Source organism: Athene noctua, chromosome 38, assembly GCF_965140245.1.
Source record: "Athene noctua chromosome 38, bAthNoc1.hap1.1, whole genome shotgun sequence".
Taxonomy (NCBI): Eukaryota; Metazoa; Chordata; class Aves; order Strigiformes; family Strigidae; genus Athene; species Athene noctua.
The window spans coordinates 13,317-39,949 of record NC_134074.1 but is presented as its reverse complement, the minus strand read 5'-3'; the positions used below and the strand labels follow the sequence as shown (position 1 = coordinate 39,949).

The window sequence follows — 26,633 nt, the reverse complement described above, 5'->3', positions numbered from 1 at the left end:
TTAATGGTGCTGAGAAACAGCTGATTGAATCAGCTTCTTCAGTGTCTGTTTAAGCTCCTGGTTCCTCATGCTGTAGATGAGGGGGTTCACTGCTGGAGGCACCACCGAGTACAGAAATGACACCACCAGGTCCAGGGATGGGGAGGAGATGGAGGGCGGCTTCAGGTTGGCAAATGTGCCAGTGCTGATAAAGAGGGAGACCACGGCCAGGTGAGGGAGGCACGTGGAAAAGGGTTTGTGCCGTCCCTGCTCAGAGGGGATCCTCAGCACGGCCCTGAAGATCTGCACATAGGACACCACAATGAACGCAAAACACCCAAAAGCCAAAGAGATACTAATTACAAGAAGCCCAACTTCCCTGAGGTAGGAGTGTGAGCAGGAGAGCTTGAGGATCTGGGGGATTTCACAGAAGAACTGGTCCAGGCTGTTGCCATGGCAGAGAGGCAGTGAAAATGTGTTGGCCGTGTGCAGGAGAGAATTGAGGAACCCAGTGCCCCAGGCAGCTGCTGCCATGTGGACACAAGCTCTGCTGCCCAGGAGGGTCCCGTAGTGCAGGGGTTTGCAGATGGCAACGTAGCGGTCGTAGGACATGATGGTGAGGAGAGAAAACTCTGCTGAGATCAAGAAGAGAAAGAAAAAGAGCTGTGCAGCACACCCCAAGTAGGAGATGTGCCTGTTGTGCCAGAGGGAGTTGGCCATGGCTTTGGGGAGAGTGGTGGAGAGGGAGCCCAGGTCGAGGAGGGAGAGGTTGAGGAGGAAGAAGTACATGGGGGTGTGCAGGCGGTGGTCACAGGCGATGGCGGTGATGATGAGGCCGTTGCCCAGGAGGGCAGCCAGGGAGATGCCCAGGAAGAGCCAGAAGTGCAGGAGCTGCAGCTCCCGTCTGTCTGCGAATGCCAGGAGGAGGAACTCGGTGATGGAGCTGCCGTTGCACATTTGCTCCCTCACGGCACGAGGGCCTGTTCACAGAGGAAAAGCATCAATCAGTCGGGACAGATTTCTCATTTCTCTCCATCCAGTTCCTCACGGGGCTGCTGGAGAACACAGAGCTGCCCGGGGAGAGCTGTGCCCTTCTGGAGGACAGGCTGCAGCCCAGCAGGACCCCACTGGGAAAGAGTCCAGTGCCCTAAAGATGGGGTGTCCTGAGGGGGGAACTGGCTCCTTTGTGTCCCCCGGAGCCTGCAGATGGCGAGGGCACTCGGACATTTCACTCCCAGGGAAACATCTGCATGGCAGTGCCCACAGGTCTTGCTCCCAGCTGAACCCCCGCCCATCCCCGAACGTCCGGTGATGCCAACGCGGGGAGCAGAGGCCCACGGGGAAATGTGGGGAAATGCCCCAGTGCTGCTGGGAGGAGGCAGCACAGGGACAGCGGGTGGGGCTCTGCTGGCTGGGAGAGGAGACCAGGGGGCTCCTCTGGAGTGGGTGTCTGCACTGCAGGGGATGGCAGGGGGTGCCTGAATTCCTGCCCCCAAGGTGTTTCCAGCAGCAGCTCCCTCTGACTCCCTGCCCATGTCTCTGGTGCCTGGAGCTGTCCCAGCCAGGAGCTGCTTCTCTGTCCCCACGTCTCCTCCCTGTCAGTGCTCACAGCCCCCATCCCACCCGCTGGGTGCTCAGCTCTGCCCTGCAGACCCCTCCTGGCAGCAGGGCCCTGCCCAGGGGCAGCTCTGCCTCTGCAGGGGCTCAGGAGACAATTAAAGATGTGCTAATGAAACAGCTGCCTTAGCACTTTCTCTAGAAAGGAGGAATAAAATGCCACCTCCCCCTGCCCACCCAGCAAAACAAGAGTTCACTTACCATGTTACCTGCTGGGAAGATTTCTCCTGCAGTGAGCTCTCAGCACCCTGCCAGTGCCGTCTGCCTCTGCCCTCTCTGTGCCCGGCTCCTCTGCCCTCGGTGCCTGCAGGCAGTGCCCTCAGCCCTGCTGCGCTTTGCAGAGGAGCTGCTCCTGGGCAGAGCTGGCTCTCTGCAGCGCTGACCACTTGCCCTCAGCTCCCTCCAGCCCAGCAGCCCGGCCCAGCATCACAGCAGAATGCAAGCCCAAGGCATTTTAATGACTCCTTGAGGAGGGTTGGTCTGAGTCCATGGACCTCAGACAGTGATTGGATGATGAAGGTGCCAGTCAGGAAGTCAAAGCCAGAGGCCAACTGCAAAGTTTCTTGGAGTGTTAATGGCTCCCAGTGAGGACCGTTCCTGACAAACCTCCTGCGGGGCTGGTTACAGCAGAAAACTCCCGGCAGAGATGACAGGGAAACAAAGGCCCTGTCAGTGTGGAACAGATTCTGAGCAAACCTGGGTGTGTCACATGGAGCAAAGGGCCACGCCCTGACCCCCAGCCCCTGGGAAGTCAGATGCTGTTCCTCAGGGCTCTTCCTGGGGCAGGGTGATGTGGGGATGGGCAATGCCAAGGGCAGGACTATGGTCCAACCCCTGCCAGGCTCTCGGCTGGGGAAGGGGAGGCCATGAGACCCAGTGCTGGAAGGGGAAGGGGCTTCCTCATGGCACCAGTGGCAGAGACACCAGCCAGAGCCAAGGGCAGAGAGAGCTCAGCTCTGCTGGGGGATGCTCAGACTTTGCTCACCCCTCTGTCGTCTCCACCACAGGCTGTCCCACCGTGTCCCACACCTGCACCTCTTTCTCTGCCGGCTGGAGACGTCCACCCAGCTACCACACCCTGCTCTCCCCTGAGCATCTCCCTTCCTTTCCTGAGATCTCTGCGTCCTCCCTGCCTGCTCCTTGACACACAAAGCCTGGGGCTGCTCCAGTCTCCCTCGGGGTGACCTGTTCCACCACAGCACTGCCCTTCCAGGGACATTGCTCTCTGCCCAGCCTGGGCCTCCCCTGCTGTACTTTTCGGCATTAGTGTTTCTCATGCTCTTTCTTACTTCAGTGAAAATCTCCATCATCTCTGAATTCCCCCCTCAGTCACTCTCAGGCTACTCCTATTTTGCCTGGAGCCTCCACACCACTGGGCCAAAGAACTCCAGGTCCCTCAGGCACCCCACACAGTCCATGGGCACTGGTTCCCAAACCCAACCTTGGCAGAGCTTCACTCAACACTCTCCAGGTCCCCCCCACTTCTCCAGAATGGGGACCCACTCCCTGGGACTCACCCATGTGTGTGGGGCCACACCAGTGCTGAGTGGAGGGGGATGGTAACCCAGGGTGTCTGGGTGGCCCACGCTCCTCCCAATGCAGCCCCGTGGGCAGCTGCCCTTGTTCATCGTGTCCATCCTCTCCTGGCTCGTAGGGAATCCCTCACAGTGCCCAGGCCCTTCTCCTCAGAGCCGCTGCTCAGCCCGGCAGGTCCCAGCCTGCCCTCAGCTATGGGGCAGTCACCCCCCATCCAACACTGAGGTACGTCTGGTTACTTCTCCCTGTCAAACTTCAAGTGGCTTCCGTTTTCCCAATCCCAGAGATTCCCAAGTTCCTCACACACTGAAGCTCCATTTGGTCAGCTTTCCATGTTTGCGTGCAGCTGGCTTGACTGGGGTGTCTCTCCCAACAGAGAAACATGAGTTTTATGACACTGTCAGTCCCTTCTCCTGCAGAAACCGTGAGTCCTCAGGGTCTGGTACTGATGAGGCTGTGGGGATGGACCCAGGAGGGAAATTGTCCTTCCTGGGCGAGAGCAGCAGGAATGTGTGGAGCTCTGCCTGGGCATGGAGGATGAGTCAGCTGAGAGCTGAAGGCTCCTGGGCAACACTGTGGTGGGTGGATGTCTGGTACAGACCCCCCGGTGAGGAAGAGCAGTAGATGAAGCCTTCATTCTACTGGAAGAAGCCCTGGTCCTTATGTCAGTCCTGACCTATCCCAATATTTGCTGAAGGGACAACACAGCAAAGTGAAAGTGATCCAGGAGGTTTTTGGAATTACTTGACAACATCATCCCAACAAGGGTGACGGAGGAGCCAGTGAGGGGAGGTGTCCTGCAGGAAATCAGACTTAGAAACAAGGGAGAGCTGGTCGGGGATGGAACAGTCAAGGGAGACAAAGGAGAGTTGAGGCTCCTGAGAGAAGGGAAGAAGGCAAAGAGCAGGACGTCAGGAGAGCAGGCTCTGGACTGTTGAAATATCTCGTGGGCTGTGACCCTGCAGAGAAGAGGGGAGAGCTGTTTGATGGTCAAGAGTCCCGTCTTCAGGCGGCACAAAAGTCCATCCCTACAGGCAGGAAGTGAAGCAACATGGCAGGAGGCTGGTGTGGATGAGGAAGAAAGTCCTAACAAAAATGAAGCAGGAAGAGGCAGCAGAGAGAAGGTGGGAGCTGGCTGCCTGCCAGCCTCAGTGGTTCCGTGACTGTGCTGGAGAGAGACCTTTGTGGTGGTGGAGGGCAGGTCCTGGAGGGATGAGGGATCCCCGGGCAGCTCCTGGACAGGTGGAGAGTCTGAGATCAGCTCCTGCAGAGATCACTCCTGGACACGTGTCTGGAGAGGCCAAGGGTTCCCACTCCCACAGCCCCGCACACAAACAGCCCAAACCTCGTTTCTCCTGTCTCCACTGACAGGGCTTGTGCTTGGCCTACAGACCTCCTGAGGTCCCCTCCAGGATGGGTGACGGTGCCTTTCCTTCCACCACAGCTCTTCCCTTGATGATGACCGGGAGAGCACCCACACTCCCCGTGACCATGGAGGGAGCAGATGTAACTGTAGAGATATCCTCTGTAGCTTTTGTGTCCCACTGAAGTCATTGAGTTGGGGTTACTTGGCAGGTACTACGTGGGGCCTTTCGAACCTCCTGAAACGCAACAAGGCCAAGTGCAAGGTCCTGCATCTGGGTCAAGGCAAATCCCAGTATCAGCACAGGCTGGAGGATGAAGGTGCTGGGAGCAGTCCTGCAGAAAAGGACTTGGGGGTGCTGGTGCAGGAAAAGTTGACCCTGAGATGACAATGTGCACTCCGAGCCCAGGAAGCCAACCGTGTCCTGGACTGCATCAAATGAAGTGTGGCGGCAGCTCGAGGGAGGGGATGGTGCCGCTCTGCTGTGCTGAGAGCCCCCGGAGTGCTGCGTCCAGCTCGGGTTCTCAGCACGGCAGGGACATGGAACTCTTGGAGTGGCTCCAAAGGAGGGCCACAAAAATATTCAGAGGGATTCTTCAGCCTGGAGAAGAGAAGGCTCCAAGGAGACCTTGCTGCTGCCTTTCAGCGCTGAGAGGGGGCTTCAAAGTGAGATGGGGGGAGACTTTTGTGAAAGGACACAGTGTAATGGTTCTCGACTAAAAGAGGGCAGATTCAGGGAGATAAAAGGAAGAACACTTTTACAGTGGCACTGGAGAAACCCTGGAACAGGCTGCCCAGAGCGGTGGTAGAGGCCCCGTCCCTGGGAACATTCAAGGTCGCTTTGGACGGGGCTTTGAGCCACGTGATCTAGTTGAAGGTGTCCCTGCTCATTGCAGGGGCTTGGATTAGATGGCATTTAAAGGTCTTTTCCAGCCCAAACTCTTCTGTCACTCTACTCTAGGATCCCTTCACAGCCACCTCCACGTTCCTTTTCTGCCTGGTTCCATCACCTCTGATTTCCTCCTCCCCCCGCCCCCAGGGGTGGTCACCTCTTCTGGTGGTTCCCTCCAGAGTCTCTTCAGCGATGGCCTCGGTGGGGCACGGTAATACCCTCAGACACACGGGGGTTTGCTGCTGACTTTTAGTGCTCCAGAGCCTTGTTGGTTCTTCTTTCAGGATCTGCAGTTTAGGAATTTGGCACTAGAGGGCTCAGGAACAGACAAAATGCCCTGACAAGCCAAGGCAGTGGGCAGCACTTCCCTTAACTCCTCTCTTCTTAGGGGCTTCATCTCAGAGGTTTCAGGAGCACAGTCAAGGTGAACAAGTTTCAGTTCTCAGGAACAGTAAGAAATCATTTATTCTTTTTCCATTTCCCTTCTGTTCTGGTTACAGATCATGTGATATCAATAAACTCCCGTTATTTCCCCAGTCTCCAAAACCTTTCAGAGATGATGGGGAGTGGCCTCTCTGTGACATCATCCTGCTCTCTCAGCACCCTGGGATGCAGCCCCTCTGCGCTTGTGGACTGGAAGGGTTGAGGTTCATCAAGTAGCCTCTGATCTAGTTTTCACCGCCCCCTGACTGTTCTGCTCCAGAGTCCTGCCTCGAGGCACAAAGGCCGGGCAGACCTTGCTGGGGAAGGCTGAGGAGAAGAGGACAGAGTGTCTCAGACCTTTCTCCACAGACCCTTACTACATGGAGCAGAGCTCCCACATGCTCTCTGCTACTTTGTTAACTCTTCCTGAAGCAGACAACACCTTTGTTCTCATGCCCTTGACCTCACTTTCCAGTTTCCACTGAGTTTTGCAGCAGACCATTGCCAAGCTGGGAAGATGCTCTTGCAGACCAGTTGCAGTGAGCTGGGCTTCCCTTCAGCGCTGCTGACCATGAGATCCCCACGGAAACTGCCCAGAACAGGCCAAAGGCTGCTCCTCTGAATGCTGGCGTCTGGTGTCTTCCAGTCTGCTTCCTGCCTCCCCTCCTGAACTGGGGCCCTGCTATTTCAGGGTCATGGCAGCCAGTCTTCACAGCCCTGGCCAGCTCGGCCTTTCAGTGACCCCTCCCCTCTCCGGAGTGGGAAGGAAAAAACACAACAAAGAGCTCAGACATCAAGATCGGGACAGGGAGGGATGATTCACCCCTTATGGCCATGAGCAAAAGACAGACAGGTTAGGGGAACAAAAAACCCATCCATTTAATTCCAACACTAACAACAAAAGTTAAACCCCAGACTGGGACACTGAGAGGTTTTACCACATGTAAAAGCCCCTTCCCCCTCCCCTGCTTTCTCCCCAGGCTCAGCTTTGCTCCTGATTTCTCTCCCTCCTCCCTCGCAGCGGCGCAGGGGGGCAGGGGATGGGGTGTGTGATCAGTTCATCACCTGCTGCACAGGTTTTGGGGGTCTCACAGCCCTTGTCAGAGCACAGACAATGACAGTTTTATGTTTGAAGACAGTGAGGACAGAGAGTCATCAGTAAGTGCTGGGACAGCCTGGGGTCAGAGTGAGGTGGGGCAGCAGGGGTGGGGTTAAAATCTGCAGAGAAACAGGCAGAGGCAGAGGAAAGTGTGGGACAGCCTGTGGTGGGGATGGGCCCTTGGCTGAGGCTGGCACCCCCCAACAGAACTGAAATCCTCGTCCTCTCGACTATGGCTGCTGTCGCTTCCCCTGAGGACCCTGAGAGGACACCAGTTCCTACAGGCACAGCACTTTGCTGCCTCCTGCCCACCCTCCACAGAGCCTGGGGGGATCCGACCGCTGTCCTGCCTCGGCATCACCCCCTGCCTCTCCCTGCCCCAGGAAGAGCCCTGAGCATCCCAGGAGGGAAAGGATCCCCGTTCCCAGGGGATGGGCTCAGGGCTGGACCCTCCTGGGGATGAAACCCATCAAGGCCTTTCAGGGCCCCTCAACATTGGATTGGCAGCCTGTGAGCAGAGCCTCTGCCTTCCTGCTTCCCCAGCCCCAGGGACAGGAACCTTGTCTCCTCATTCCCTGCCCGGCCTCTCCAGTGATGGCCCTCGCTGGGCATCACTGACACCCTCACAGCCTTGGAGCTTTGCTGCTGACTTGCCCTTCTCTAGAGGCCACTCCAACCCCTCTGCTGCACCTGCAGTTCAGGAACTTGGCACCAGAGGGCTCATGAACACGCAAATCCCCCTGACAAGCCAAGTCTCTGGCAGAACTTCATTCCTCCCTTCTGACGGGGTGAGTGTGAGAGGTTTCAGCCGTGCAGGCAAAGGGAAAAGCTTTCAGTCCTACATGGCAATAAGAAACAATTTCTTCTCTTTCCACTGCTCCTTGTATTTCTGCTCACCCATGAAGTGACATCAGCAAACTCCACTGGATATTGGTCCTGAGCATCTGCTGATAGAGGCTGAACATGGAGGGAAGCCAAGACCCTCCATGTCAGACACTCTGGGGGCAATCTTTGTCCCTGCCTCCAACCCCACATTTCTCTCATCAGCCCCCTGGCACTTCCAGCACCTCTGTTCAAAGCTGAGCTTTCTCCATGACAGTCTGAAGCTGCATCTTTCAGACCTTTCCCACCAACTCCCACCTGCTGTACTTGGTACTTGCACACAGCTGCACGCAGACACAGAAGGATGTTTAATTGCCAGAAAGCTAAATCAGCAGAAGGCATGGTTCAATCAAAAATAAAATACACTCCTCTGCTGCATATTAATATAATTTACCTCGTCTGATTCCAATTTCCACAGTGGAGATGGGCTTAGACCAAAAGAAAACATATTTTTGGTCAAGCAGAGACCCCAAGAACCCCCACAGCCCCCCCTGCCCCAGACTCTGTCCATAGTCACTCCCAGAGTCACAGCCTGAAGTCACGAGCTCCCTCGAGCTTCCCATCTGCATCCCATCCCTTCCCATTGCCATCGGCAAACCCACCAGTTAAACAGGACTGGACTCAGGACTGGCCCCTGGGGGTCACCACTGGTGCCCTGCTCCCACGGGCACTTTGTGCTCTTGGCCACGGCCTTCTGGATCCGGCCATTCACCCTGTTTCCAGCCCCCCTCCCTCACGCCTATCGGGCTGTGACGGGATGCAGCGTGACAAGAATTGTTACTGCGGAGGTGAAACCCCTTCCCTGCTCTCCCCTCACCCACCAGCCGAGGCATCTTCTTGCTGTGGTGGGTTACCCGTGGCTGATCACCCAACTGCCACCCAGCTGCTCGCTCACGGCCTCTCCCACCCCAGCGGGATGGGGGAGAAAATAGGAAGAATGGGGGTGAGAAAGCTGCTGGGTGGGGACAAGGACAGGGAAATCTCTTCCCCGTTCCCAATGTGGGCAAGGCAGGACTTGGAGGAAAACAACTGAATTTATTGTCAATTGAAACAGATATTTAATTATGAACTCAGCTCTAATAATAATAATAAAAAACCCCACAAACAAACATTAAACAACACCTTTCCTCCTCCCTCCCCAGGCTCAGCTTCACTCCCTCACTCCAGGCCCCTCTCCCCCATCCTGAGCAGTGCAGGGGCGTTTGGGATTGGGTTCTGTGAGGGGTGAGAAACCAGGCCTGCGAGAAACTAACAAACAGCCCGAGAAAGCAAAAGTTGGGGCTGATGGAAGAAATGCCTCAAACACTCCTAAGACAAAAGCGAGTCCCCGGGTGGATGTTGTGGAGGTCGAGGGTGATGAGGCTGCCCCAATCACACCAGGTGCAGCTGGGGGAGGGAGCCCTGTGGAGACAGGACGGCCCTGCTCTGGGGCACCTGGGCACATTGCAAGGGCCATGTGTCCGGGGAGTGACCTTTGCTTCATTATCCACGAAATGCATATTAAAGTTAACACCCTCAATATGCTAATGAGGGCTGACATGACCATGCTAATTACATCATCCCATGGAACACCTGACCCCTCCCCAGACATGGGGTACGTAGGTGTGTGGCTCGACCTAGGGGACGGACACAAGGAATGTTGGTATAAATGGAGGTGGGGCGGCTGAAAGTGGGGGGCCCTGGAGAGAGCAGTGAAGCGAAGGAGACTGATGCCGCCTCCTGGAACCCTCGCCGGCGGGATCCGCGCAGGGACCCAGACCGGTGATCTGTATTCCCCCAGTCCCTCTGTCTCCCTCTTTCCCTTTTCCATTAAGCAATGCCAGGCAGATTGTATTGCTCGCCACAACTTGCGATATCCTTAGCCAATTATCGTGTGTTCAATTAGCACATTGTGGGGAGTTAATTAATGTTTGGGCTTTAAGACTTGACTGCTCTGTTGGGCTTTGTGAATCTGAGTCACTTGTCCCCTCGTCTGAGCGGGACGTGACAGTACTCGAGTGAAAGCTGCCATCAAATTTCATAAAGTCACACTCTCACAAAGTCCCATTAAAATCACTTTTTCAGACACCTTTCCCCGTGATACTCTCAGTGATCTACACCACTCACCCGTGACACGAGGGGACAAAGACCTGGGCTCTGTGGGCCCCTCCCAGCCTTGCCAGCGCCCTTTGCCATCCCACCGCGGGCTGTTCTGCCCTGTCCCACCCCTGCCCCTCTCTCCCCGCAGGCTGCAGCACCCATCTCCCTGCCCCGCCTTGCTCCCACCCCACCATTTCCCGACCTTCACTGATGTTGCCCACTCCAGGGAAAGCTCTACGGCCTCCGAAACCGCCCTCCCAGCAGGGAACCCAACCCAAAGGCTTCCTGTGGCCTTTCCCCTGACCAGAGAGCAGGAACCCCACCAGGACCTTCTCAACCACGGGGCCGCTGTGGCCTTCCGGCTTCTGGGAGGGACGTGCCCAAGCCCTGTGCCTGCTGCTGTCCCACGTGTGCTCAGGTGGAATGGACACGACAGCCCACGGCCCAGCCCTTCTCCTGGGTGAGGCCTGCGGCGGCTTTGGCAGAGGCACTTTCCCAGCCGGGTACCTGCTGCTGGCCTCTCACCCCAGAGACAGAACTGACCTCACGGTCCCTTCACAGCCACACGCTTCCTGCTGGACTGAGACTGTCTGAGACACAACTGACTCATAATACCGTGCGCATCCACCCCCTCCTCATGGCCCAGGACCTGACCAGAGCAAACTCTGCTTCTTTATTAACACCTATCACATATATTTCTTATTACTGGTCTGAGTGGAGAAGCATTCTTCACAGGAACTGCTGTAGCTGTGTTGACACATTTCATAGCTCCTCTTTGTTGCTTGATATTTTCTCTTCTCCCTCAGGCTATTCTGTCATCAGAAACCTTGTCAAGGGAAAGATCCATAGAATCAAAGAGTAACTCAGGGGTGAAGAGAGCCCTGAAAAACCTCTTGTCCAACTCTCAAGCTGAAGGCAAGTTGAACCAGGTGAGGTTGTTCAAGGCCTCTCTCCAGCTTCGCATCACCCACAAAGGAGCTGATGTGCGCTCTGTCCCATCGTAGAGGGGGACAGGAAAGATGTTCACTGTGTTGGCCCAGGAGCTGGTCACTGAGGGATGCCGCTAGTGACCGGCTGCACGCAGGACTTTGTACCCCTGATGGCATTTAAGGTTGATCACCCAGCCAACATCCCACCCACCCTAACGTCCACTTCTTCAGCCCAGGCAGCACCAACCTGGCTATGAGAACACGATGGGAGACCATGTCACAGGCCTTGCACAATCCCATGTGCACAACACACCCTGCTTTCCCCGGTCTGTTGTGGGTCAGCAATCCCTTCCTTGGCCTTCAGCTACCTGGACACGGCTGAAGGAGGACGTAGCCTACGACCTTCCCAGGGATGGAGGGAAGCTGACAAGCCTATAACTCTCCCCTATAATTCTCCCAGTTCTCATTCCTGCCCTTCTTGAAGATGGGTTTGCCCTCGGCCTACTCCATGGACCCCAGAACCTCTCTGATTGCTCTGGCCCTTCTGAGGGCTCAGCCCAGAATCACCGGCGAGGGTGACGGAGCCAACAGGAGCACTTGCCATGAGCCTGTCCAAGGCAGCGGAGATGAGTCTCACTGGGAGAGTGGGGGTTGTTCCTGGGTCACACACACAAGTGTCCGGGCTCTGTCAGGTGCCCACATCTCAGCTGGCCCCATGCCCTCACCTTACACACAGGGGGTTCAGAGACACGAGTCCTTCCCTTGCACACGCAGAGGCAGTGCATTGCCGGAGTCGTCGTGTCTCTCTGGGCTCCTGCTGCCACGGCCAGAGGCTGGGAGGCCCCTCAGCCCTGTGCTGATCACCCTGCTCTGCACTCGTGGGAGATGCCCCACGGCATGAGGAATGGACTCGGGGACCTCGGTTCAAGGAAACACCTCCCAGGGCTGCAGCCAGGGGGTTGCCCAGGGGACGTTACTGTCAATGTGAAGTGACCTCATGACCCTGTTTGTGCCACACACCTTCACAGCACCCCCAGGAATAGCTGATGGCAGTTGTGCTCTCTCACCTCACACACATGATGTGCATGTTTACATCTCCTCCATAAAATGCAAACATGAACTTCTGACCTACTCATTTGGTGTCCCTCTGTGGAGTGACAAAGACCCTCTATGATCTAGGGTGAGAGGCCAAAGCTGGAAATGGTGTTTGGGAGGGGCTGGAGCGTGATGATTTCCCTGGGTCAGGGTCATGGTTTAACCCCAGCCAGCATCTGAGCCCCACACAGCCACTCACTCACTCCTCTGTGCTGCATGGGAGAGTGAATCAGAAGTGTAATACTGAGAAAACTAGTGGCTTGAGATAAAGACACTTGAATAGGTAAAGTAAAAGTCACACACACTGGCAAAATGAAAACATGGAATTCATTCCCTACTTCCCATTTGCGGGCAGGGCTTCAGCCATCTCCAGAACATCAGGGCTTCATCACATGTAACTGTGATTTGGGAAGAGAAATGTTGTAACTTTGAATGTCCCCATGTTAATCCTTCTTCCCCCAGCTTTATATAACGGAGTAAGCCCTGCTCAGCAATAACGAAATCAGCCCTGCGTTACCAGCACTGTTCATGGCACAAACCAAACCCCAGCCCCATAGCAGCTCCCAGCAAGAAAAGGAACTCTCTCCCAGCCAGAGCAGCACAGGCAGCTGCCCCAGTGTGTCCAGTGAGCGCAGACACAGAGCAGAGCCTGCTCCTTCAGGTCTCTCCCAGGAGGCCTGGCTGTGCGAGGACACTGCTGCCAGCCCCCACCCTGCAAATCACACTGTTCACCTCTTCGCTGGGGTTTTCCTCTGCGGGCCACTTCCTTGGGCGTGTTCTTGAGATCAGGTTTGGGAGAAGAGCTCAGCCTTCAGGCACTGCCCTGAGCAGATCCTCTTTCATGAGGGAACCGCTCTTCGGGAGGCCGGCTCTGTCACACAAGTGCCCGGTGCCTGTCCCTGCCTGCGGTCACAGGGCTGTCACACAGCAGGGGTGTGACCAAGCTGCCCGAGCACTCAGGCCTCACACCAAACCGAAGGGATCAGAAAGAGAGTGTGGAAGGGAAGAGAGAACATCTCTGGAGGACCAAGTGCTCCCTGGCAGGGCTGCCATGCTGGGACTCTCTTCCCCTCCACCTCTGCACACAGGATTTTTCGTGCAGGTCCTTAAAATCTTACAGGAAAAATCTCAGAAGAAAAAAAAGTCAATGCATGCCCTTTGTTTTTTTAAAACACACACGGATCATGGCTCCTCATTAATCCAGCCACTCGATCAGAAAAGAAAAGCAGACAGTGAATTAGAAGGGGAGTGGAAACCTCTTTCTAAGTGTAATACAACCATCAACTACAGAAAATGTACATGATATCCTGGGCCAGTACAAAGTTAAACCTCTGCAGCAGCAGATGAGCAGTTTCTTCCTTCAAAATAACATCTGGTTATCAGTTTCCTCAGGGCATCCTTTATCTCCCGGTTCCTCATGCTGTAGATGAGGGGGTTCACTGCTGGAGGCACCACCGAGTACAGAAATGACACCACCAGGTCCAGGGATGGGGAGGAGAGGGAGGGGGGCTTCAGGTGGGCAAAAAATGAAGTGCAAACAAACAGGGAGACCACGGCCAGGTGAGGGAGGCACGTGGAAAAGGCTTTGTGCCGTCCCTGCTCAGAGGGGATCCTCAGCACGGCCCTGAAGATCTGCACATAGGACACCACAATGAACACAAAACACCCAAAAGCCAAACAGGCACTGACCATGATAAGCCCAACTTCCCTGAGGTAGGAGTGTGAGCAGGAGAGCTTGAGGATCTGGGGGATTTCACAGAAGAACTGGTCAAGCGTGTTGCCTTGGCAGAGAGGCAGTGAAAATGTGTTGGCCGTGAGCAGCACAGCATTGAGTAATCCAGTGCCCCAGGCAGCTGCTGCCATGTGGACACAAGCTCTGCTGCCCAGGAGGGTCCCGTAGTGCAGGGGTTTGCAGATGGCAACGTAGCGGTCGTAGGACATGACTGTAATAAGGAAATACTCTGCTGAGAGCAAGAATAGAAACATAAAGAGCTGTGCAGCACACCCCGAGTAGGAGATGTGCCTGTTGTGCCAGAGGGAGTTGGCCATGGCTTTGGGGAGAGTGGTGGAGATGGAGCCCAGGTCGAGGAGGGAGAGGTTGAGGAGGAAGAAGTACATGGGGGTGTGCAGGCGGTGGTCACAGGCGATGGCGGTGATGATGAGGCCGTTGCCCAGGAGGGCAGCCAGGGAGATGCCCAGGAAGAGCCAGAAGTGCAGGAGCTGCAGCTCCCGTCTGTCTGCGAATGCCAGGAGGAGGAACTCGGTGATGGAGCTGCCGTTGGACATTTGCTCCCTCACGGCACGAGGGCCTGTTCACAGAGGAAAAAGCATCAATCAGTCGGGACAGATTTCTCATTTCTCTCCATCCAGTTCCTCACGGGGCTGCTGGAGAACACAGAGCTGCCCGGGGAGAGCTGTGCCCTTCTGGAGGACAGGCTGCAGCCCAGCAGGACCCCACTGGGAAAGAGTCCAGTGCCCTAAAGATGGGGTGTCCTGAGGGGGGAACTGGCTCCTTTGTGTCCCCCGGAGCCTGCAGATGGCGAGGGCACTCGGACGTTTCACTCCCAGGGAAACATCTGCATGGCAGTGCCCACAGGTCTTGCTCCCAGCTGAACCCCCGCCCATCCCCGAACGTCCGGTGATCCCAACGCGGGGAGCAGAGGCCCACGGGGAAAGGTGGGGAAATGCCCCAGTGCTGCTGGGAGGAGGCAGCACAGGGACAGCGGGTGGGGCTCTGCTGGCTGGGAGAGGAGACCAGGGGGCTCCTCTGGAGTGGGTGTCTGCACTGCAGGGGATGGCAGGGGGTGCCTGAATTCCTGCCCCCAAGGTGTTTCCAGCAGCAGCTCCCTCTGACTCCCTGCCCATGTCTCTGGTGCCTGGAGCTGTCCCAGCCAGGAGCTGCTTCTCTGTCCCCACGTCTCCTCCCTGTCAGTGCTCACAGCCCCCATCCCACCCGCTGGGTGCTCAGCTCTGCCCTGCAGACCCCTCCTGGCAGCAGGGCCCTGCCCAGGGGCAGCTCTGCCTCTGCAGGGGCTCAGGAGACAATTAAAGATGTGCTAATGAAACAGCTGCCTTAGCACTTTCTCTAGAAAGGAGGAATAAAATGCCACCTCCCCCTGCCCACCCAGCAAAACAAGAGTTCACTTACCATGTTACCTGCTGGGAAGATTTCTCCTGCAGTGAGCTCTCAGCACCCTGCCAGTGCCGTCTGCCTCTGCCCTCTCTGTGCCCGGCTCCTCTGCCCTCGGTGCCTGCAGGCAGTGCCCTCAGCCCTGCTGCGCTTTGCAGAGGAGCTGCTCCTGGGCAGAGCTGGCTCTCTGCAGCGCTGACCACTTGCCCTCAGCTCCCTCCAGCCCAGCAGCCCGGCCCAGCAGCACAGCAGAATGCAAGCCCAAGGCATTTTAATGACTCCTTGAGGAGGGTTGGTCTGAGTCCATGGACCTCAGACAGTGATTGGATGATGAAGGTGCCAGTCAGGAAGTCAAAGCCAGAGGCCAACTGCAAAGTTTGTTGGAGTGTTAATGGCTCCCAGTGAGGACCGTTACTGACAAAGCCTCCCCATTGTCTAATTAGACAAGAAAACTCGAGGCAGAGAATATCGGTAAACAAAGGCCCTGTCAGTGTGGAACAGATTCTGAGAAAACCTGGGTGTGTTACGTAAAGTCAAAGGGCCATGGCCTCACCCCCAGAACCTGGGAAATCAGGTCCTGTCCCTCACCCATTGCTCAGGGCTCTTCCCGGGGCAGGGTGATGTGGGGATGGGCAATGCCAAGGGCAGGACTATGGTCCAACCCCTGCCAGGCTCTCGGCTGAGGAAGGGGAGGCCATGAGACCCAGTGCTGGAAGGGGAAGGGGCTTCCTCATGGCCACCAGTGGCAGAGACACCAGCCAGAGCCAAGGGCAGAGAGAGCTCAGCTCTGCTGGGGGATGCTCAGACTTTGCTCACCCCTCTGTCGTCTCCACCACAGGCTGTCCCACCGTGTCCCACACCTGCACCTCTTTCTCTGCCGGCTGGAGACGTCCACCCAGCTCCCACACCCTGCTCTCCCCTGAGCATCTCCCTTCCTTTCCTGAGATCTCTGCGTCCTCCCTGCCTGCTCCTTGACACACAAAGCCTGGGGCTGCTCCAGTCTCCCTCGGGGTGACCTGTTCCACCACAGCACTGCCCTTCCAGGGACATTGCTCTGTGCCCAGCCTGGGCCTCCTGAGCTGCACTTGGTGGCATTAGACCTTTCTCACACTGTATCTTACTACAAAGGAAAATTCTTGTCCTGATGCCCCCACCTCCACCCCTTTTATCCCTCCCTATCCCATTGGTTTGCTCCCTTCAGACATCTCATCCCTGGCATCTCTTTCATGTCCTCTCTGGGGTCCCCAAATCCCCTCCCTTGAATCCCTCCCGAGGCCTTTCCTTCCCTCTCTCCCCTCACTCCTTCACTGTCCATCCTGTCCCCTGCAGGAGTGTCCCCGGATCCCCTGCCTTGATCCCCCACTCCCAAACACTCTCCAATCCCATTGGGTTTGTCCTCTGCACTCCTCTTCCTTCTGTCCCCAACAGCCACTCTGCTTGCAGTCTCCGTGTCCCTCCACTTGAATTCCTTTCATCCTCACTTGCACTCGACACAGTCCTGTCCCGGCAACCCCTCCAGCCCCGTACCCTGGTGTCCACTAATTCCCCCCAGTGCCCTGTCTTTGGGTCTCCCCCACCTCCACCCCTCCCCTTTGGAGGACATGAATTCCTCACTCTCTCCGTGTCTCCGTCCCCACCCCTGGCCCTTGCATGGACAGGTATCCCCGGGGACACTTGGAGGAATGGGGCTGGGCAGGGCAGAAGGGATTTTCCTGCTCAGACCAGGGGGAAGCCATGGGCCTGTGGGGACTGGGGAAAGCTGTGCCCACCCCCAGCCCACCAAGATCCAGTCCAGAGCACCCCTTTGCTCTTCTTCCCGAGGCATTCCTCAAAGCGAGAGCAGGTTATGGCGTGGTGGTAATTAGTGGGGGGGACTTGGAGGGCCTCCAGTCTGGGCAACTGGAGGGCACTTTGGTTCTCCCATCCCTTGCTGGTACTGGGGACATCCCAGCAACCATGGAGGTCTTGTGGTGTCTCTACAGGGGGAACTGAAAAAGGCAGGCACCATGAGTTCTGCTGCCCTCAGACCCTCCCCTCCCATGGCCATGACACTCCAGGGCATCCCAGTGTGCCCCAGTAACAGCCTGGGTTTTACCACCTAACCCTCGGAAGCCCTTGTTCCCACACTCTGACCCCGTCCCCCTGAGTCCCTATCCTAACCCTGACTTGGTCTGTCTGGCCCTTGGGGGCAGCACAGGCACTGCAGGGTTCTAGAGCAGCCGTAAGGCCTTGGAAGCAGAACGTGAGGTGACCTGTATCTGATCCCCTCGTGGGCCACGAGGAGGAGCTGGTGTGGAGCGCTGGGATGAGCTCAGCTGTGCCTCAGGATCTCGTGGGCCAGCAGCAGGTGCATGGCTGTGAAGGCAGCTGTGAGGTCACACCTGCCGCAATCCCTGGCAGGCCAGCAGCAGGCTTGGGTGCTGGTTTGCACAAGGACTTGGTGGAGAGGCTGAGAAACCTGGGCTGCTTGAGCCTGGTGAGGTGCAGCCTCAGGGCACTGTACAAACAGCCTGCAGCTCCTTGAAGGGGGGTTTCCGAGTGATGGAGCATTTCTTGGTACTCGGAAGCAAAACTGAACAAAGCACATCTTGGAAGATTCATACTGCATTGAAGGATAAGAGATGTCACTCAGATGTGCAGTGTGGTGCAAGAGATCCCGCCGAGGGAGTCAGGATCAGCCCATGGTTTGTCTCTCAAGGAACAGCCGGTGAGGGTGGAGAGACATCAGTGAAGGTGTGGAAATGCTGAGGTAGGAGCTGGGTGGGAAAGCAAGATGGGTGTCTGCAGCCTGGAGGGAAAGAGGTGCCGGCACGGGCCAGTGTAGGACAGCCGGCAGGCGAGATGGCCAAGGGCTCTGGCACGGCGAAAAGGCCCAACAGGACCAAGGTCTTTCTCCCCTGGGCTATGGCAGTTGCCTCTGCCACTGAGGCCTCACAGGAGAAACTTGATTGGGAGGCTCTGCACTTCATTTCTTCTTCGCCATTGCTTGGGGAAGGCGGGAGGGGTTGTGCAGTTTCCTACACTTGGCATTGCTCCCCCTCACAGCCCCTGCCCCCAGGAAGAGCCCTGAGCCACACACGAGGGGCAGCATCTCCTTCCCAGGGCCTGAGGGTCAGGGCTTGGCCTTTGTGCTCCATCACCAACCCAAGGGTTTCACAGCAGGACAGCCCTGCACAGGGCCTTTGCCTGCCTGCAATCACAGCCTCCAATTCTCTGCTCTAACGAGTCCCTGCAGAGGCTTTGTCAGTCCTGGCCCTCCGTGGGGCCAATCAGGGCTTCAGGGCACGGGGAGCTTTGCTGCTGACTTGGACTTGTTGAGTCCTTTGCTCAGTCTCCTCTCAGGGCCTGAGCATCATGGACATGGGGCCAAATACACCACGGGGCTCATTAAAATACACAAAGCCCTAACGAGCTCGTTCTCTTCCTTTAGATTTCTTCAAGTCTTCAGGACTTGTGCAGCTAATTGGAGTCATTTCCTGGTGTAGTTAAGGAGGAAGATTTCAAAGTGCCCCTAATACAAATCAATCTGTATTTTAAAGAGCACATTATTTAATTTACACTTTAGAGAAGAGGCGATAGCAGCACTCTCTGACTGACATCGATGCAGAGCATCTCCTCGGGAGATCTCCTGGACAGTCCCTTGGGGTCCAACACAGTCCGGACAACCTTTGTCCTCACCCCCAGTCCCAGCATTTCTCTCCTCAGCCGCCTGGGACTCGCATCATCTCTCCTTACATCAGATTTCTCCTCTGATCTCTGCAGCGGGAGGTTACAGCTCCTTTGCACAATCTCCCCCCTGCTGTCCTTGGAGAACCGCCTGCACACGGGCGCAGAAGGATTTCTGCTGTTTGCAGAATCAATGTCAAACATAACCAAGTTTCATTCTCTCCCATAAGTCAAGGCCAAGCTGTCTCCAATGAGGTTGCTTTCTACAAAGGTAATCTTATGAGAAATATTTTCGGTGTTCAGATAGAAAAAGGTAGAGATAAACATACTGGAGGAGTTGGCCAAGAAGACAATTAGTCTGCTGAGAGAGAGGCAAGATTTTAACCACCTGAAGTTCAAAGCAGCAGCTAGCGAGCTGAGAGGAATCGGAACGTACCGAAAGGATGAGAAAGAATATAAAAGAATAGTTGGGAAAATCTTTTATTTTTTATTTTTTTTTTCCTAGTGAGGTTGCATTGGAAAAATGTGTCTTCAGGAATGGTACGTTCTATTGGGACAGGTGAAAATAAATGAAAAATTAATTTCATACAGCGTTGCCCAGAATTGGCAATGAATTTACTGTGAAAGAGCCATTTTTTTTTTTTTTAATATTCCCTTTTAAACATCACGGGGTTGGGGGAGGTCTCTGGTGGGTGAGGACAAGCCAACGTCGCACCCACTTTTGAAAGAGGCCAGAATTGCCCCCCCAGCACCCACTGGGTGCACGAGGTGAGGAGTGGCCCTTCCAATGAGCCCTCTCGGGTGACATTCCCGGGCACCCAGAAGAACAGGCAGTGCCCAAACAGACCCCCCAAGGGGACATCATGGCTCCCCAACCTGATTGCCTTCATGGGGAAGTGGCCGCCTTGGTAGCTGGGAGGAGAACGGTGGGGGTCACCTGACTCCAAGTCAACCAGACCACTGGACAAGGTCTCCCTCAATATTCTCGTACCTAAATTAGGCCGTTACAGCCGGGCTGGGGTGGCAACGAGATGGGTAAAACACCCATTGGAGGCTGAGAGAGCTGTGGTGCAGGGAATACCTGGAGGTCACTGGGACATACTGGGGCGTTGTGGCAGCACAGGGGACCCTTCTGGGTGCACCCATGACCCAGAGGGGGCAGCTGTGGCCGTGCTTGTCACTGACACTAGAGACGACAATTCCTGAGCCCTGGGGGCGCCGTTCAGATGAACCCTGCCAGGCAACGGGACCATCCTGTGAGGAACCTCATGAGACAGAAGAAGGACAAAGGTGACGTCTTGCACCTGGGACGGACGGACACCCTGCTGTGGCGGGAGAAGGGCGCTGCCTGGCTGGGGAGCACCTCTGGGGACAAGGCCTTGGCCGTGCCAGGGGACGGTAAGAAAACATGATCCAGTAATGGGCCACGTGATCCAGTTCTGACTTTGTTGGCCTTTGTTGGCCATTGCTGGTCTTTGTTGGCTTTTGTTGGCATTTGTTGGCCATCATTGGTCATTGCTGGACTTTGTTGGCCATCATTGGTCCTTATTGGCCATTGCTGGCCTTTATTGGCCATCGTTGGTTTTTTTGGCGATCCTTGGCCTTGGTTGGCCTTTGTTGGCCATCGTTGGCCATCGTTGGTCATCCTTGGCCTTTGTTGGCTTTTGTTGACTATCGTTGGCCTTTGTTGGCCATCGTTGGCCTTTACTGCTGACCCAAACTGACCAAAGGGATATTCCAGACCACGTGACATCTGCTCAGTATAAAGCTGGGACAAAGGAGGAAGGGGGTGTGGTCACACTTGGTGCTCCGAGGCAACCGCTCCGTATGTGGTAGCCCTGCTCCCTGGGAAGGCACGACAGCGCCTCTCCGTGGCAAGTAGATAATTAATCTCTTTTCTGTGGGGTTTGTGGTTTGTTTATTTTTTTTGCTTCCACGTGTGCACTTTTGCTTTGTTTTTTTTCAAACTCCTTTTGTTTTACCCCCAAGGGTTGGTTTATCTTATTTTCATTCCCATTTTTGCCCTGTTGAGAAAAACAAGGGGGAAAGGGGCAGGAGAGTCAAGTGATAAAGCAACTTGGTGGCTACCTGGCGTTTAGCCATGGGGTCACCAGCAGGGATGCGCTGCCCCTTTAAGAGCCCCACGGGACCAAAGTCTGATGGAGAGTCGGGATTGACAGTGGATGATGGTGGCCTGGAGTGTCAAGGTGGACGTTGTCGTGGTTTAATAAATTATCAGCGACTACAGACAGGAGACACGGGATTTTTGGGGGTGATGTGGGTTTCCGGAAGCCTGCACGTTCCAAATTCCAATCAGGTATCGTTCCCTCGGTCTCTGCTCCGTCCTTCCACAATGTTTGCTGAGGTCATTTAGTCCGTAACTTCGGGTTCCATCTGCCCGTAACCTGAGGAATGAGGCGGAGTCGGCTCACTCGGTGCGAGCAGGAGGCTTTGGCTGTGACCCGAGGATGCTGCAAGGCACTGTGGGCAATACCAGGGGTATGTGACACTGCGGTTCTTTGGCTGTTCTCACCTAAAACCAGCTCCCATCGAGGCACACATCGGCCCTCTCCATCCTTCTGGCTCCCCCACCAAGGGCACCCAGGGCCTTGGGCAAAAGTAAGCCCACGCACGGGTTTAACTTTACCCGATGGAGGAGTAACCCCGACGGTCTTCCCCAACATAATCCCAGGGAGCACTACGGGGGCTTTGTCGTGCCGAGTTTGTGGGAGTGGGATATAATCCACCTGCCAGGCCTCCCCATATTTATATTTTAACCATCATCCTCTGTACCAAAGGGGCTTTAACCGATTGGTTGCTTGATCGTAGCACATTCACGGTGTCCACCCCTCAGTCACGAGCCCGTCTCGATGTTCCATCTCAGCCCTGCTGGCCTGAGGAGTCAAGGGCCCAGCGAGCCAGAAATTCACCTTTATGCTGCCAGTCCAGAACCCGGGAAGCGGCGGACGGACTCGGAGCAGGAAGGCGACAAGATCGTAAGACTGACAAAGAGCAGCAGATGCGTGCCATCTCCAAAGCACCAGGATCGTAAGACTGACATCGGGGCAGCAGATCGAAAGTCTTGCTTCAGGAGAGTTTTCACTCCGAGAAGGGCTGCCCCGGAAAGGCCGCGGTAGGGACTTACCTAGGAACGGCCAAGGAATAAGGAATTAAGGAATTAACTACACTGGTCTTTGGCTACTTGATCGGATATTAAAGAAGGTCGTCAGGCCACATGATCCAGGAATTTAAGGAATTAAGGAATTTGAGGAATTTGAGGAATTTTCGCCCAGGCAGGAATATTACACGTGAGGTAGCCCTAAGATTTTTGCTTTTTAGCAAAGCGGGGAGTAAGTCCAATAAAAAACTTAGCCGCGCTGATTGGTCTGGGCAAGGCTAAGGGACACTTTAAAGAGCCAGATTTATTGTTTGAAGAATCAGAATGGTGTGATAATCTTTTAGACCCTGATGCTGTAAATCCTGAAAAAGAATCTGGCCTCTGTCCTCGCTTAACTGAGAATGATCCGTAGGTAAAATTGAGGCGAAAGAACCTTGGCGCAAGGGAATATGGACATGGCAAGAGAGATTCTTACTCCTGCGAACTAGGAGCCGGGACATCAGCCACGTTGGGGAGGACGGCATTTTTCTGTTGTTAACGATTTAGAGAAAAGCATTAATAAGAACGGGCTGCAAAACCTCCGACTACACCAGCTGTACTGGAGGCGATGGCTCAGGGATAGCGATTGGGTCATCGGTGCGGCGGTTGGTTCGGGCTCAGTGTTCTCAGTGTTCCAGGTGAAATACTCCTCTAGCAGGAGGCAGTCATTCTGTGTTGGTTGTTGTTTGGAATTTAGGTGCACACTCTGCGGGGAGAGTGCACCTCTGAACCATCTGCCTAATGAAAATATTGTCAAAAGGTCATCTGCAACCTGATGGGGGTTGTTTGTTTTACCAGGGGTCGTAGATGCTGGTTATGAAGAGGAAAATCAAAATTATGGTCTGTACCCCTGTGTTCTGTAACAAAAGGGTCGAAAATTGTTCAGCTTGTTAATTTTACTGCGGCTCCCCCTAATATTATGCCAAGAAGCCGCAATGACTCAGGATTTGGATCAGCAGGCACCCCTTAAATATTTTTGGATTTAAACATGACACAAGGTTGACTTCTGGTAAAATGTACTCTCGTTAAAGCTAAAAAATCTGCCGAGCTGACAGGGATTTTAGATACTGGTGCAGATGTGACCATAATATCTGTGAGCAGATTGGCTGTTAGCCCTGGTACCTCAAATGCTGTTCAGGGTTGGTGTCATGCTGTAACGATTCAAAGCGAGGATCTCATTCATGTGAGGGGCCCAGAAAATTGGGGAGCAAATATTCATCCATTTATATTGGAAACCCCTATTGCATTCTGGGGTCATGACTGTATGACTCGATGGGGAACTCAAATTGGGTCAAATTTGTCTTAATCACCACTGTAGCACAACCCACCCTGAAACCCCCCTGACACTCACCTTGTGAACCGAATCACCTGTGTGTATTGTCCTGCGACAACTTAAAACTGATATTAAGACTTTAAAAGATTTACAGACACTGTTGGGAACCATAAATTAGATACAGCCGTCGTGGGCCTAACTCATGATGATCTGCATAGCTTGTTTGATATTTTGTGAAAAGATCCTTCACTGACATCACCCAAAGTACTTGCAGAGAAAGCAAAACAGGATCTTCACGGCATAGCTAACACCATCGCAGACAGACAAGCATCGCAATATACTGCATTCCCCCACGGCACAAGCCATCGTAGAAAGAACACGCCAAACCTTGAAAGCGCTTCTGCAAAAACAAACGGGGGGAGAGATCTTGGCTCCAGGGCAGCCATATGCTCTGCTGGTTCAGTGGGATGAAAAACACAGGCATTTTTTCCACCAGAACGCCAGGGCAATACAAAAACAATTTTCTTTATCAACTTGCCCTGAATACCAGACAGACTCCATCTCTTCAAACCTTTTAAACATTCCCGTCTCACAGGTGCCACCAATAGTGTGTCACTTCTCATCACAGATACCAGATCGACAAGAAGTCCAGAGCAAAGCTCAAGCGTTAACAAAACCCTAGACAGGGGTAACTGGGAAGGACCGGTTCCTTTAATAACCCGGGGAAGAGGTGATGCTGGTGTCTGCACAGGTCACAGTCCCTGGTGGTTACCGGCAAGGTGTGTGCAACCCCACCTGAGGGTGAGAGGCAGCCAGCACTCAGGATCCAGCTGTGGGTGCTGTGGGTGCCCCTGTGCCGACAGTTTGTGATCTCTTTGATCATTTCAGCAGAATGTCTGGGTAATGTTTGCTGCTGCAACAGAACAAACCACACTACAGTCGCCAATTCTTTTAAGAGAAAATGCTAACAGTAATTGTAACTCCTTAATGAGATATCTAGGCTTACTAGTCACTAGTGCAAAATGTAGTTTAGATAAAATATAGTTATTAATAAGGATAAGATGCTGTAGGAATGTGTGTATTCCACTTTCTTTGTTTAGTGATATTAAGAATTAAGAGCTCAAGTGTTTAACCTTACTTAGAAACTCCCTTGGTTTTCCCCCTGGAGTGCTGGCCAGGCTCCAGGTGGAACCCAACAGGAGGATGAAATCAGATGTTCCCGCTCAAAGAAAGTTGCCAGTTATTTTGGCCTGTTGATTTAGAGGCCGGACCTGCTTGCAGCGACGTTGGATGCCTCACCTACGGATGGACGCATCACGTAGGGTTTCCAGTTTGTGAGGAAGGGCGCTCTGAATTCTCGCTGCATCCAGCGTTCCCCAGCAATTGCGGATCTGAATGTTCGTACCGTATTTTCCTTACTGTTTATTTTTGTACTATTTAGTCATATCCCTTAAATATGGATAGTGAAATTAGTCTACTCTTTTTAATTAGAACTATTCTAAGTATGCTGTGTTTTGAAGTTTGTCTAACCCTTAACTGATACAGCTCTCAAACAAGCCTTGCAGGTGCCGCAGGAAACCAAAGAAAGGGGAGGGCTGGAAGGCATCGGCCTCACACAGCTCCTGACAAACAGCTCAGCTTTGATGAAGAACAGGCCTCGTAAGATAGATAAGAAACTGCAGAGCTGTGCCAAGGTGGCAGGGAAAGATCAATCAGGACAGCAGGCATTTTGCCTGGGCTTAGCAACTGCTGCCGACCCATCCCAGCCCTGTTTGGTATGCCAGTTGTACTGGTCATTATGGTTGGTATAATCAGACAATCTGGCTGAGATGGCAAGGTGTGACTCCTTCAGCAGTACCGGTGAATAGCACTAGGTTTTGTAGTGGTGTTTATACAATGAGTTTACATCTTGAAGAAGGAAGAGGGTTTAATAATGATTTGACTAAAAGGTTACCAATTATTAGATGGTTAAAAAATTTTTGTTTTTACATGGAATAACAGTTTAAATTGTCGTTGTAATCCTTTTAATGGTGTTAACCTGTGTGTGGAAGTGTTTTATGAGAACGATGGACTGAACAATAAAAGGGGTCTGGATCACCCAAAAACAAAAAGGGGGATCTGTGGAATGCCTGGGAAACAACGGACATGTCATGAGTGATCCAGACTGAGTGGCATCACTGTCATCAGGCTGTAGCTGTTGGGAAGAACAGCGGCAAGGCCGAGAGGATGAGAAACTGCGTGAGTAGCAAAGAAATAAGGATGCTGGACTGTGGGAAATAAGATGTTTGCCTAACAGAAGAACTACGTGTGAACCCATAACGGGACCAACCACAGAGGGCGTGAAGGCTTGTGGACAGTGGTATAGAACCAATCCTAGTTTGTTTGCTTTCATGTGATTGCTCTTCGATAGTATGTGGGATGCTCTGTACTCGATAAGGTACCTTCGACAGTTTAAGGCGCGCTGTATTACAGAGTCGAGCTGCCATACCCTTTCTTTTGCTTGCCCAGGATCATGGATGTAAAGATTTTGATGGGATGTGTTGTTTTAATCTATCCGACCACAGTCAATTAATTCAAAACCAATTACCATGGATGAAGCAACGTTTACAAAAAACACAAGTGGTTGTCAATCCTTGAGACAAATGGTTACAATCTGTGTTTGGTCTGTCCCTATGGCTACAAGGTCTGTTACAAGAAGGACTGCGGTGATTAGGAATAGTACTATTGATTGTAGTAATTATTAAAATAGCATATAGTTGTATGATGAGAAATATCAGTAAATTTATGCTTGTGCAGCCTGCACAAAAAGAAAAAGGGGGAATTGTTGGAGAACGGCTTTCAGAGAGCAAGGCCATGGGTCTGTGCAGGAGCTGATTGCAGCCATCTGAGGTAAACAGAGGAAAAACCCCGGGTACAGTTATGCTAACAACAGACTGTTATGTTAACAGAGAGAGAAACTGAGGTACACAATGGCCTTGATGGTAAAAACAACCTTGGGAAAGGAGGCAGGCCAGAAGAGGGAAGATGCTGTGACATGTCTGAAATGCCACAGGGGGCTGGGATATTATAATGCAGCTTTTTACATGTATCCAATAGATGTGTGAGTAGTATGCATGGTTATTGTAGAGTGCTTATGTAAGGGGTGATTTCTGTCAATAAAGTTGAAGCTTGCTCTGTCATTCACATTGAATCGGCTGCTTGCTTCCTCCGCCCGCCGCAAAAGTCCAACAGCAAATTTGGCTCCTGCTCCTGAGCTTTAGACGGACGCTCTGCTGCAGAGCATGGGGAGTTGTGGGCACCGTCTGGGCAGAGGCCCTGCTCCTCATGGTACATTAATTCAGCATCAACTGGGCATGGAACTGAAGGAAATTATCCCTTAAAAGGAAAAATGGGAGCATGGATGCCGTAGGGACAGGCTTGTTGGGAAATGACAGTAATTTTGCTCAGAAAATTTACCTCTGTATTGTCACGATTATTTACTTTTCTGACAGACCTCATGTCCAGAGGGACCAA

The 26,633-nt window shown here is 53.8% G+C and overlaps 2 protein-coding genes across 2 annotated transcripts; both read right to left on the bottom strand.

The window, feature by feature from the left end:
- Positions 1-591, bottom strand: LOC141972959 (olfactory receptor 14J1-like). The gene has a single exon (XM_074931026.1). It carries the CDS (start codon positions 589-591, stop codon positions 1-3), a length of 591 nt encoding a protein of 196 aa, XP_074787127.1.
- Positions 592-11,927: 11,336 nt separating this feature from the next.
- LOC141972958 (olfactory receptor 14A16-like) lies at positions 11,928-14,180 on the bottom strand. Its single transcript, XM_074931025.1, has 2 exons — positions 13,273-14,180; positions 11,928-11,994 (listed from the first exon to the last, which is right to left on the bottom strand). Exons 1-2 carry the CDS (start codon positions 14,178-14,180, stop codon positions 11,928-11,930), a joined length of 975 nt encoding a protein of 324 aa, XP_074787126.1.
- Positions 14,181-26,633: the final 12,453 nt, after the last annotated feature.